Below are 14,296 nucleotides of genomic sequence, written 5' to 3' on the forward strand. Positions count from 1 at the left end.
GTGAATACAGCAGGGGGCTCAGAACACAGCCCTGGGGGGACCCGATACTCAGGGTGATGGTGTTGGAGGTCTGACCCATGTGTCTAATGTGTACTTTACTCTAATGTGTACATGTGTCAAATTAGTACTACTGAGTAATAGTAATAGTAGTAATCAGATGTATGTACAGAGTTGTAGTATTAATATGTACAGTGATAATGTCTAATGTGTCTGATGGGTTCATCTGAGTCTAATGTGTCTGATGGGTTCATCTGAGTCTAATGTGTCTGATGGGTTCATCTGAGTCTAATGTGTCTGATGGGTTCATCTGAGTCTAATGTGTCTGATGGGTTCATCGGAGTCTAATACCAAAACATGTGTCTGATGGGTTCATCTGGGTCTAATAAAAACGGGATCTATACACAGTTCAAAAATAGATACAAAAAGTACTGATAGACAAATACAGAACTGAGGAACTATAGATAGTTGCTCTTAGGGAATGTTTTGATTTCTTCTAAACAAAAAATAAGTATTGTATATATAACAAGTTTTCTTGTTGTTTTCTATTTTATTTGTTATTATTATTTTTTTCTCTCTCTTAGGTAGTAAGAGAGTTTTATTCTAAATGTCATGATATTGTAAGAAAGAGGCAGGACTAGATAAGCTGTGCTTCCTTGTGCCTCTTCTCCAACTCATCCTTGTTTGTTTTTCTATGGATGATGAAGACGGACTCATTTGTTTATGTTTACATTTTGTCTTGATACTGTGAGTTGTATGTTTGTTGTGTATGAGATAAATAAAAATCTAATAATGTAAGCAATATGACACATGCACTGGCAAAACAAATGTTATGTATGGTGATGTAAAACTCACTAATTAATGTGACTTCTTTGATCACAGAATATTTTTTAGGGGATGTAGTTATCTGTTAAAGGAACACTCCAACATTATGGGAAATGCACTTACAGTACTGTCTTCTCCAGAGTCAGACAAGAAGATTTCCTCTCTGTGCGTTCAGTAGAAAGCTATCCGGCTGCAAGCTAGCCTAGCTTAATTGGTATCTATCTTCTTATCTGACTCTGGAGAAGACGGTAAGAGCATTTCCTATAATGTAGGTGTGTTCCTTTAACCTTAGTTCCAGCCCTATTCCACACAGTGTCAACAGATGACTTAGTAGAGCGGCTGTCTGGTAATCAGAAGGTTAGGTTAGACAGTGGCTCAGGAAGTAGAGCGGTTGTCTGGTCATCAGAAGGTTAGGGTTAGACAGTGGCTCAGGAGGTAGAGCGGTTGTCTGGTAATCAGAAGGTTAGGTTCAAATAACAAACTCAGCAAGACTGACGGCTTCTCGGTTACAGTGGGTGACAATATTGTCACAAGGAAAGATGAAATTACCTACCTGGGTTCCATCCTAGAGGCTAATCTTTCCTGTGACAAAATGGCATCCAATGTAATAAAAAAAGTCAACCAACGAACGCGATTCTTGTACCGGATCTCCTCTCTGGTAAACAAGAATACCCTGAAGACTCTAGCAGGAGCACTCATTCAAGGGTACTACGACTATGCTTGCACCTCATGGTACCAAAGCACCTCAAAGGCACTAAAAAACAAATTACAAACATCTCAAAACAAGCTAGTCAGACTACTACTTGACCTGACTCCTAGAACCCACCTCACCCCTGCCCACTTTGACAACCTAGGATGGCTTAGAGTAGACGACAGAGTACAGCAACTTGCAATGGGCCTGGTCTACAAGATACACTATGCGACCAAGGTACCCATGTACATGTCAAAATACTTCCCAAAGGTCAGTGAATACCACGATCACAACACCAGAGGGAGCTCCACAAATCATGTAAAACCCAGATTCGGCTCAAACAAGGGACTAAACACGTTTCGCAATTATGCCACATCAATGTGGAACGCCCTGCCTAAAGCTGTAAAGGAATGTGAATCACTACCCACCTTCAAAAACACTCTCAAAAAACACCTACGTGAGACTGCAATTCGAAACTGGCCCCTACAAATGTCCTAACCTAGTTGTACAGTAAATGACCAAGTAAGGCTTTGTCAACATTCCAATGTACAGTGTAAAATGTGTATGTGTCCCCTACCCAACCCCCCCCCCCCCCCCCCCCACCTCCAATGTACAGCCCTCACCCAACCCACCCAACCCCACCCCACCAACCTCCTCCAATGTACAGTTTCTACGCCAAATGTATATACACTCCTTTTCTGGACACTTTTGTATCACAAACAGTACTGTATTTGCAAATCTGATATGTCATAAATGTATAGATGTAGCAGTACTGTCTATCTGTATGTCATGTATGTCATATATGTTATGATGAATTGAAAATGGGGGACCCTGGTGGAAACAAGACGAAAGTCTTTCTCTGGTCTGCATCCCCTTAACAATTGTATGTATTGAGATGTACTGTACTGTACCCATTCTGCAATCTGTTAATAAACTTTTCAATCAATCAATCAATCACAGTGGCTCAGGAAGTAGAGCGGTTGTCTGGTCATCAGAAGGTTAGGTTAGACAGTGGCTCAGGAAGTAGAGCGGTTGTCTGGTCATCAGAAGGTTAGGTTAGACAGTGGCTCAGGAAGTAGAGCGGTTGTCTGGTCATCAGAAGGTTAGGGTTAGACAGTGGCTCAGGAGGTAGAGCGGTTGTCTGGTAATCAGAAGGTTAGGTTAGACAGTGGCTCAGGAAGTAGAGCGGTTGTCTGGTCATCAGAAGGTTAGGTTAGACAGTGGCTCAGGAAGTAGAGCGGTTGTCTGGTCATCAGAAGGTTAGGTTAGACAGTGGCTCAGGAGGTAGAGCGGTTGTCTGGTCATCAGAAGGTTAGGGTTAGACAGTGGCTCAGGAGGTAGAGCGGTTGTCTGGTCATCAGAAGGTTAGGTTAGACAGTGGCTCAGGAAGTAGAGCGGTTGTCTGGTAATCAGAAGGTTAGGGTTAGACAGTGGCTCAGGAGGTAGAGCGGTTGTCTGGTAATCAGAAGGTTAGGGTTAGACAGTGGCTCAGGAGGTAGAGCGGTTGTCTGGTAATCAGAAGGTTAGGGTTAGACAGTGGCTCAGGAAGTAGAGCGGTTGTCTGGTCATCAGAAGGTTAGGGTTAGACAGTGGCTCAGGAGGTAGAGCGGTTGTCTGGTAATCAGAAGGTTAGGGTTAGACAGTGGCTCAGGAGGTAGAGCGGTTGTCTGGTAATCAGAAGGTTAGGGTTAGACAGTGGCTCAGGAGGTAAAGCAGTCGTCTGGTAATCTGAAGGTTAGAGTTAGACAGTGGCTCAGGAGGTAGTAGAACGGTTGTCTGGTAATCTAAAGGTTATGGTTAGACAGTGGCTCAGGAGGTAGAGCGGTCATCTGGTAATCAGAAGGTTAGGATTAGACAGTGGCTCAGGAGGTAGAGAGTCGTCTGGTAATCTGAAGGTTCCTGGTTCAATTTGGCTCCTCTCAGCAGTATGTCGAAGTGTCCTTGTGTAACGGAGGTACCGCAGTATATCCACAGTCACGGGTACAAGTAGTGATGTGGCTGTGGATGGTAAGCGGTACTGCAAGTAAACTCACTCCCCAGAGGCATCCAGACCCGGAAGCAAGAAGTGAATTCACTTCTTGCTTAGTGGTCTGTGATGCCGCCCGCGACGCGGGCGTCCGGGGTTCAACTCCCACTCAGGGCGATCCCTTAACAGGGGTCGAATCGACTAAAACACAACGCAGACAAGATCACACCGGCTACATGTGGTGCCGTGACCCGGATGCCCTGGGTGGAGTGAGTTTAGAGGGGTGAGTGTAACGGAGGTACCGCAGTATATCCACAGTCACGAGGTACAAGTCGTGAAGTGGCTGTGGACGTTAAGCGGTACTGCAAGTAAACTCACTCCCCAGAGGCATCCAGACCCGGAAGCAAGAAGTGAATTCACTTCTTGCTTAGTGGTCTGTGATGCCGCCCGCGACGCGGGCGTCCGGGGTTCAACTCCCACTCAGGGCGATCCCTTAACAGGGGTCGAATCGACTAAAAACACAACGCAGACAAGATCACACCGGCTACACTTGAGCAAGACACTTAACCCCTAACTGCTCCCGATGAGCAGGTTGGTTGCATGGTCGCCTCCACCGTCGGTGTGTGAATGTGTGAGTGAATGGGTGAATGTGAGGCATAAATTGTAAAGCGCTTTGGATAAAAGCTGCAGTCCATTTACCATTTCCCTAAAGTAGTGTTGGCAATTATAAACCACCAACAAGGACTTTCAATCAGCATTACGCAAACAAAATGACAACATAGAATATACAGCCTCGCTGTGGGACGTACACGCAGTGTGCGGCGGTGAGCACCCAGCACGACTCGATGAGGATGCCTCCGCAGACGTGGCCGAAGGGCTCAGAGGAGCCGCGGGGTCTGGTCTGCAGGGACGCCTGCCAGGGATGAGCTCCCGGGAGAGACTTCCTCCCTCCGAAGATCCTGGCCGAGCGGCCGGGCTGGGGCTTCCCGCACTGGGAGAACTGAGCGGCCAGGAAGTCTGGTTTGGTTGGAGCGACTGTCATCATTTCAGAGGTGGGCGGTGGACTGTCTGGAGGGGAGGAGTAACGTTTTAAACAAGGGGTCGGGAGGTCGGCGTAGTAGGACCTGTGTGTGTTGATCCCCTACCAGAAGGAGGATAAATCATAACCCCACTGCCACTGGTGTAAAAAAATAACGACCAGAGGTAGAGAATTGACAAACAGGTAGATTATTCAAACAGACTGAATGCACTTAAATAAACAAAAAAAAACATCATAGAGAAGGTCTACCATTCATTTTTACATTAAGTTCACAAGGTAAGATTGTTAAATACCATGAGGAGTATAGACAACATGCATCCACTATATGTTAAAGGTGCTATAGACAACATTCAGCCACTATTTAAACAAACATAAATGTGTGTGTGTGTGTGTGTGTGTGTGTGTGTGTGTGTGTGTGTGTGTGTGTGTGTGTGTGTGTGTGTGTGTGTGTGTGTGTGTGTGTGTGTGTGTGTGTGTGTGTGTGTGTGTGTGTGTGTGTGTGTGTGTGTGTGTGAGTGTGTGTGTGTGTGTGTGTGTGTGTTTGTGTTGCACCTCCAGAACACTTCCTGACTTTACAGTGGTCCCACACCAGTTTGCCTTTGTTGTTGATGAAGCACCAGGGCCTGTTGTCTCCGTCTGGGTTCCTGTCAACACATAGGAATAGTTATATATTGTTTATATAGAGCGCTTCTCTAGAAGAGGAGGAGGTAGTGAGACAAACACCAAGGATGGACAGGGGGCTGAGAGAAGACAGTGGAGAAGAGATGAGTCTTGAGGCAGGACTGGAGGACTGAGAGAGACGTAGAGTCTTGAGGTAGGACTGGAGGACTGAGAGAGACGCTGAGTCTTGAGGTAGGACTGGAGGACTGAGAGAGACGCTGAGTCTTGAGGCAGGACTGGAGGACTGAGAGAGACGCTAAGTCTTGAGGTAGGACTGGAGGACTGAGAGAGACGCTGAGTCTTGAGGTAGGACTGGAGGACTGAGAGAGACGCTAAGTCTTGAGGTAGGACTGGAGGACTGAGAGAGACGCTAAGTCTTGAGGTAGGACTGGAGGACTGAGAGAGACGTAGAGTCTTGAGGTAGGACTGGAGGACTGAGAGAGACGCTAAGTCTTGAGGTAGGACTGGAGGACTGAGAGAGACGCTGAGTCTTGAGGTAGGACTGGAGGACTGAGAGAGACGCTGAGTCTTGAGGTAGGACTGGAGGACTGAGACAGACGCTGAGTCTTGAGGTAGGACTGGAGGACTGAGAGAGACGCTAAGTCTTGAGGTAGGACTGGAGGACTGAGACAGACGCTGAGTCTTGAGGTAGGACTGGAGGACTGAGAGAGATGCTGAGTCTCTGACGTCCTGGGGGAGAAGGTTCCATGTTGTTCCTCTCTCTGACTCTGAGGTAATGTTGTTATTCTCTGAGTCTCTCTCTGATGTGATGTTATTACTCTCTGAGGTGATGTTATTACTCTCTCTGATGTGATGTTATTACTCTCTGATGTGATGTTATTACTCTCTCTGAGGTGATGTTATTACTCTCTCTGATGTGATGTTATTACTCTCTGATGTGATGTTATTACTCTCTCTGAGGTGATGTTATTACTCTCTCTGAGGTGATGTTATTAATCTCTCTGATGTGCTGTTATTACTCTCTCTGATGTGATGTTATTACTCTCTCTGGGGTGATGTTATTACTCTCTCTGATGTGATGTTATTACTCTCTCTGATGTGATGTTATTACTCTCTCTGAGGTGATGTTATTACTCTCTCTGATGTGATGTTATTACTCTCTCTGAGGTGATGTTATTACTCTCTCTGATGTGATGTTATTACTCTCTCTGATGTGATGTTATTACTCTCTCTGATGTGATGTTATTACTCTCTCTGATGTGATGTTATTACTCTCTCTGATGTGATGTTATTACTCTCACTGATGTGATGTTATTACTCTCTGATGTGATGTTATTACTCTCTCTGATGTGATGTTATTACTCTCTCTGAAGTGATGTTATTACTCTCTCTGAGGTGATGTTATTACTCTCTCTGAAGTGATGTTATTACTCTCTCTGAGGTGATGTTATTACTCTCTCTGATGTGATGTTATTACTCTCTCTGAGGTGATGTTATTACTCTCTGAGGTGATGTTATTACTCTCTCTGATGTGATGTTATTACTCTCTCTGAGGTGATGTTATTACTCTCTCTGATGTGATGTTATTACTCTCTCTGAGGTGATGTTATTACTCTCTCTGAGGTGATGTTATTACTCTCTCTGATGTGATGTTATTACTCTATCTGATGTGATGTTATTACTCTCTATGATGTGATGTTATTACTCTATATGATGTGATGTTATTACTCTCTCTGAGTTGATGTTATTACTCTCTCTGATGTGATGTTATTACTCTCTCTGATGTGATGTTATTACTCTCTATGATGTGATGTTATTACTCTCTATGATGTGATGTTATTACTCTCTCTGATGTGATGTTATTACTCTCTGATGTGATGTTATTACTCTCTCTGAGGTGATGTTATTACTCTCTCTGAGGTGATGTTATTACTCTCTCTGATGTGATGTTATTACTCTCTCTGATGTGATGTTATTACTCTCTATGATGTGATGTTATTACTCTCTATGATGTGATGTTATTACTCTCTCTGATGTGATGTTATTACTCTCTGATGTGATGTTATTACTCTCTCTGAGGTGATGTTATTACTCTCTCTGAGGTGATGTTATTACTCTCTCTGATGTGATGTTATTACGCTCTCTGGGGTGATGTTATTACTCTCTCTGATGTGATGTTATTACTCTCTCTGATGTGATGTTATTACTCTCTCTGATGTGATGTTATTACTCTCTCTGGGGTGATGTTATTACTCTCTCTGGGGTTATGTTATTACTCTCTCTGATGTGATGTTATTACTCTCTCTGGGGTGATGTTATTACTCTCTCTGATGTGATGTTATTACTCTCTCTCTGATGTGATGTTATTACTCTCTGAGGTGATGTTATTACTCTCTCTGAGGTGATGTTATTACTCTCTCTGAGGTGATGTTATTACTCTCTCTGAGGTGATGTTATTACTCTCTCTGATGTGATGTTATTACTCTCTCTGGGGTGATGTTATTACTCTCTCTGGGGTGATGTTATTACTCTCTCTGGGGTGATGTTATTACTCTCTCTGATGTGATGTTATTACTCTCTCTGGGGTGATGTTATTACTCTCTCTGATGTGATGTTATTACTCTCTCTGAGGTGATGTTATTACTCTCTCTGAGGTGATGTTATTACTCTCTCTCTGGTGTGATGTTATTACTCTCTATGGGGTGATGTTATTACTCTCTCTGATGTGATGTTATTACTCTCTCTGGGGTGATGTTATTACTCTCTCTGATGTGATGTTATTACTCTCTCTGATGTGATGTTATTACTCTCTCTGATGTGATGTTATTACTCTCTCTGGTGTGATGTTATTACTCTCTCTGATGTGATGTTATTACTCTCTCTGATGTGATCTTTCTGATGTGATGTTATTACTCTCTCTGAGGTGATGTTAATACTCTCTCTGATGTGATGTTATTACTCTCTGATGTGATGTTAATACTCTCTCTGATGTGATGTTATTACTCTCTGATGTGATGTTATTACTCTCTCTGAGGTGATGTTATTACTCTCTCTGAGGTGATGTTATTACTCTCTCTGGGGTGATGTTATTACTCTCTGATGTGATGTTATTACTCTCTCTGATGTGATGTTATTACTCTCTCTGAGGTGATGTTATTACTCTCTCTGGGGTGATGTTATTACTCTCTCTGGGGTGATGTTATTACTCTCTCTGGGGTGATGTTATTACTCTCTCTGGGGTGATGTTATTACTCTCTCTGGGGTGATGTTATTACTCTCTCTGAGGTGATGTTATTACTCTCTCTGGGGTGATGTTATTACTCTCTCTGAGGTGATGATAGAATACTATTCTATCAAGGTATTTTTTACTGCCATTAGATTTCATGTTATATCAATGATAAACCTGCACAACTCTCACTAAATATAACCTAATAATCTAAAAAAGAATCCCACCTGCAATAGCTGTGTGGCCCAATTCCGTCAATACCGGCGTATTCTGTGATCGGGTCTCCGCCCTTCTGGATGATGAAGAAGGAGTTCCAGTCAAGACACTGGTATCCCTCCTCCGTCTCGCTGACAAAGCCCCGGTACGACTCCCCAATGTCCTCATAACAGTCCTCTGGGCCTGAGGACACAGAGACACCTCTTAGGAACTCTCTTTGACCACATTAAGGTAAGTCAGTAGTAAAGTCAGTAGCTGGCTTTCTGTGGGAGTCGCTGATACCGGTGTTACTCTGTGCTCAGGCTCCACAGTGCATTACTTGCCCACCGCATTACTTTTTGTTATAGAAATAAAACCCATTTAGTACATTTTCTCATATCACTGTCCACATTCATCAAACACATTTTTTTTGTAAAATACTAAGGGCTAGATCCACAAAGAATGGATTGCACGGAGCAAGTTGCACCCTTACTTACAATTCATTATGAATTGAAAATGGGGGACCCTGATGTAAACAAGACGAAAGTCTTTCTCTGGTCTGCATCCCCTTAACAATTGTGTGTATTGAGCTGTACTGTATTGTACCCATTCTGCAATCTGTTAATAACAGATTGCAGATCTATTTTATACTTTCACTTCAGAGTGGATTTAACTTCATGTGGAGAGGAATTATTATTTTTAAATGAGGACACCAACCAACAAATGGATACTAGTCATTGAAATTGTATTAAAAACAGACTTAGACGGACAGACACAGCAGATCAATGTGGCTGTATAACATTAAATATCAAAGTAAACACTCTACAGATATTGAGCATAATTTTGTAAAATGTCCGATGACACCAGTAATACTGGTGTTGTTATGAGTTTGTTAGTCATGGGAAGTTTCACATCACCGTGGCAACCCTAGTCAGTAGTGAATATGTCGAGGACTGAATGCACTTAAAGGGGAACTCCAACATTTTGGGAAATTAGCTTATTTAACATCTTCCCTGGAGTTAGACAAGAAGATACATACCTTTTTTGTCTCTGTGCGTGCATTTTAGCTTTGGGAATAGAGGTTCCGTTAGCATAGCTTAGCTTCATCACTGGAAGTGAGGCAGGACAGTAGCCTTACAGTGCCTTACAGTGTATTGCAAGGTCTGACATTGACCAAATTTGATATGCATGACCTTGGTGGGCTCTAGGTCAACTCCTGAAAAGGGGGTCAATGTCAGACCTTGCAATCAAAAGTTAGGGGGCGCACTGAAATTATGGCAAGGGTTATTAGCCCCCTAACTTTTGATTGCAAAGTCTGACATTGACCCCCTTTTCAGGAGTTGACCTAGAGCCCACCAAGGTCATGCATCTCAAGTTTGGTCAATGTCAGACCTTGCAATACACTGTAAGGCACTGTAAGGCTACTGTCCTGCCTCACTTCCAGTGATGAAGCTAAGCTATGCTAACGGAGCGTCTATTCCCAAAGCTAAAATGCACGCACAGAGACAAAAAAGGTATGTATCTTCTTGTCTAACTCCAGGGAAGATGTTAAATAAGCTAATTTCCCAAAATGTTGGAGTTCCCCTTTAAATAAACTGAAAGAACATCATAGAGAAGGTCTACCTTTAATTTTGACATTAAGATTGTTAAAGACCATGAGGATGGTTAAAGGTGCTATAGACAACATTCAGCCACTAGATGTTAAAAGTGCTATAGATAACATTCAGCCACTACATGTTAAAGGTTCTATAGACAACATTCAGCCACTAGATGTTAAAAGTGCTATAGATAACATTCAGCCACTACATGTTAAAGGTGCTATAGACAACATTCAGCCACTAGATGTTAAAGGTACTATAGATAACATTCAGCCACTACATGTTAAAGGTGCTATAGATAACATTCAGCCACTCAATGTTAAAGGTGCTATAGATAACATTCAGCCACTAGATGTTAAAGGTGCTATAGATAACATTCAGCCACTAGATGTTAAAGGTGCTATAGATAACATTCAGCCACTCGATGTTAAAGGTGCTATAGATAACATTCAGCCACTAGATGTTAAAGGTGCTATAGATAACATTCAGCCACTAGATGTTAAAGGTGCTATAGATACCATGCAGCCACTAGATGTTAAAGGTGCTATAGATAACATTCAACTAGATGTTAAGTCAAAGTCAAAGTCAGCTTTATTGTCACCTCTCGTAATGTGCAAGACATACAGAGAAATACAATTTAGTTTCCCCCTTCCCACGGTGTATATAAAAAAACGAATCTAATCTAATATAAACATAAAGTATCATATACAGTAGTACACTATAAACATAAAGTAACATATGGACAGTATACAGGACTATATACAATGTAGACGGTAGCTAAAAAAAATTGAACGTATGAGTGAATGTAAATATAGAGGTAAACGAGAACTTTTAGCAGCAGTGGTACATAGTAAGTATGAATAATAAATAATGGCAGTAAAATTCAATAAAGTATTTATTAACAATAAAGTTAAAGGTGCTATAGATAACATTCAGCCACTAGATGTTGCACTAGAGCACCAGCATGTCATGTTATCCAATCAGGTGCATTCCATGTGGGGAAATGGATGTATTAATAAAAGAAATGTATGATTACTCTGCACCTTTAAATAATGGTTACATTACATTAAATTATATTTACCAATTTCACAGAACTTGCCGCCGAATCCCTGGCTGCAGGTGCATAGGAAGGAGGAGCGTGTGCGGCCCTTGGTGCAGAGGCCTCCGTTCTTACAAGGGTTGGGTCTGCAGGGCGACGCTATGGACCAATCACGTCGGGGTCAGTTCACAGTCACTGTATTCATGTCACACAGGTCTGATCAGATCTCCTCTACGAGGAGCTAGCCAGAATGAGGAGCACGTTCAGCCATAGACTCCCCCCCCCCCATCTGAGTTGCATGTGTGATGTCACTATTAGGTTGTTGAACCTATCATGATCCAATATGTGGTAACTTGACACCTTTATCTTCAGCTACACAGAGAGCAGAGTCGATATTGACATGTCTTGAAATAATATAAGCTGCTGACTTGGAATTCCTGGTAAATATCAATGGCTGCTTGTTGCCAATTGTCATATTGATAGATCCTTGTATCTCACTGAGGGTAAAGGTAGATATGCTGCTGAGACATCTTCTGTAGTTTATTGAACAATTTGGTGGAAAAAACACATTTATAAAACACATTTATACAAATTGTTATTCACATTTCTTTTTTAAATGTAAGGGTTTAAAATACATCTGGAATGGATCTTTAGAACAAACTCTGCAAGTCATTTGCATGTGAACAGTGCCTGTTGGACAACAACTGACCTTTCTTGCAGTCTGGAGGTCTGTATGGAACCTGACACTTGCACTGGTAGAAGGGAGGGCTGGAGGTGACCACACAGTCCCCGCGTCCACACTTGACGTTCTTACAAAAGTGTTTCACTGAGGAAGACATGCAGCTGGTGAGAAGGTCTAGTGGGTTAGAATCCACTTCATCCAGATGAGAACTGGATTATTATTATATTATTATCATCATCATCATCATCATCATCATCATCATCATCATCATCATCATCATCATCATCATCATTATTATTATTATTATTATTATTATTATTATTATTATTATTATTATTATTATTATTATTATTATTATTATTATTATTATTATTATCATCATCATTATGAATAACCAATTTAACATCCTATTTCACATTGAGTTTGACATTTCAATTTAATTTGTTAAATCCTTTTTACATATCTGTAGATACTATCTGTCAAAAAGACTGGTCTGGTCCTTTAAGTGTCTAAATTCACACCGGCACCTTGACCCACGGTAATGATGACACATAGCCTTACCTTTCTGACACTTCTTGCCTGCATACGGCTCAGGACAGGTGCATACAAAGCCTCCATCAGCAGTGTTGTCACAAAGGCCTCCGTTGAGACACGGGTTTGGATCACACTCATCTGAATGAACATAATATACGATCACACTTCTGAACATATAAGCTCACACTCTTCTGAATGAACATATAAGATCACACTCATCTGAATGAACATAAGATCACACTCATCTGAATGAACATATAAGATCACACTCATCTGAATGTGTGTGTGTGTGTGTGTGTGTGTGTGTGTGTGTGTGTGTGTGTGTGTGTGTGTGTGTGTGTGTGTGTGTGTGTGTGTGTGTGTGTGTGTGTGTGTGTGTGTGTGTGTGTGTGTGTGTGTGTGTGTGTGTGTGTGTGTGTGTGTGTGTGTGTGTGTGTGTGTGTGTGTGTGTGTGTGTGTGTGTGTGTGTGTGTGTGTGTGTGTGTGTGTGTCTATCCGCAGCTCATCTCTCAAACTACAGTGTGGATTTAGATGAAACGTTGCACATAGGCTGACAGCAGGCCAAAGTTCTACATTTTGAACACAAGAGGGCGACACTAGTTCAAGTTCAAGTTCTTTAATAGTTGTCATACAGAAGTACAGAATACTTTCATACAAAATGCTTCTTACTGTTACGCTCCAGAGACTGTGCTAGACAAGATAGTATCAATAACATAATAACATAATATAGCATGAATTTAGAAGAAGAAAATGAGGTCACAGTTGTTCGGTATAGACATATGTACAATGTTCTGAGTTACCATATAATATACAATACACAATACTATGCAGTGTACTAATGTACAGTACTATCTAGTGCAAAGCAGAAATGGGATGAGGTACAATTTTAGGTACAATTTACAGTAAGGTGTACGAGTTGTAGTGCAATCCTTCATCCATAAATATAAAGTGTGGGGAGTGGGTGCTACAGTGTGTTTGTTTAAAGTGGGTGTGTGCTATAAAGTGTGTGTAGTGGGTGCTACAGTGTGTTTGTTTAAAGTGAGTGTGTGCGTGTGGATGTGTGTGCTATGTGTGTTTGGTGGTTGTTGTTGTGTAGTGTTCATTCATTGTTCGTTTAGCAGCCTGATGGCCTGGGGATAGAAGCTACTTCTGAGTCTTTCTGTGCTCGCCTTGAGACTCCTGTATCGCTTGCCTGACGGCAGCAGTTCAAAGAGGCAGTTGTTCGGGTGGCTCGAGTCCTTAATAATTCTCTTAGCCTTCCCCTTGCAACGCTTGTAGTAAATGTTCTGGAGGGTGGGGAGCCCCCCTCCAATTGTGCGTTCGGCTGAACGTGTCACTCTTTGTAGTCTGCTTTGGTCTTTTGCAGTGCTATTCCCAAACCAGGAGGTGATGTTGCCGGTCAAGATGCTCTCTATTGTACATGAGTAGAAGTTCTTAAGGATCTTCTGGCTGACTTGGAACTTCCTTAGGCGCCTGAGGAAGTAGAGGCGTTGTCGTGCCTTCTTCACCACACTGTTAATGTGTATGGTCCATGTCAAGTCCTCGGATATGTGGGCTCCGAGGTACTTGAAGCTGTTGACTCTCTCAACCGGTGCCCCGTCGATGCTGAGGGGGCTGTAGTCCTTGACCCCCGACCTCCTGAAGTCCACAATCATCTCCTTTGTTTTGCTGACGTTCAGGGAGAGGCTGTTTTCCTGGCACCATCCCGCCAGGACCTTGACCTCTTCCAGGTAGGCCCTCTCGTCGTTGGCAGAGATCAGGCCCACCACCACTGTGTCGTCAGCAAATTTGACACAGGTTTGCTGCTCAGAGCCTCAGTTTACAAAATGGAAATGCTATAGTGAACCTATTGTTGTTGATATACTGTACCTATGCATTAAAAA

At 42.4% G+C, this 14,296-nt stretch overlaps 1 protein-coding gene across 1 annotated transcript in view; it reads right to left on the reverse strand.

Annotated features, from left to right (window-relative positions):
• Window positions 1-14,296, reverse strand: part of LOC311237813 (hyaluronan-binding protein 2-like) — a gene marked incomplete at both ends in the record, with an annotated part of 32,766 nt that overhangs the window by 9,073 nt on the left and 9,397 nt on the right. The window contains 6 exons of the mRNA XM_084325790.1: window positions 4,289-4,547; window positions 5,071-5,162; window positions 8,593-8,764; window positions 11,240-11,356; window positions 11,907-12,023; window positions 12,441-12,551. Coding sequence (XP_084181916.1) covers window positions 4,289-4,547; window positions 5,071-5,162; window positions 8,593-8,764; window positions 11,240-11,356; window positions 11,907-12,023; window positions 12,441-12,551 — 868 coding nt within the window. The remainder of the gene's footprint in view (window positions 1-4,288; window positions 4,548-5,070; window positions 5,163-8,592; window positions 8,765-11,239; window positions 11,357-11,906; window positions 12,024-12,440; window positions 12,552-14,296) is intronic.

This window comes from Notolepis coatsorum, assembly GCF_963971535.1.
Source record: "Notolepis coatsorum genome assembly, chromosome: 12".
Classification (NCBI taxonomy): Eukaryota; Metazoa; Chordata; class Actinopteri; order Aulopiformes; family Paralepididae; genus Notolepis; species Notolepis coatsorum.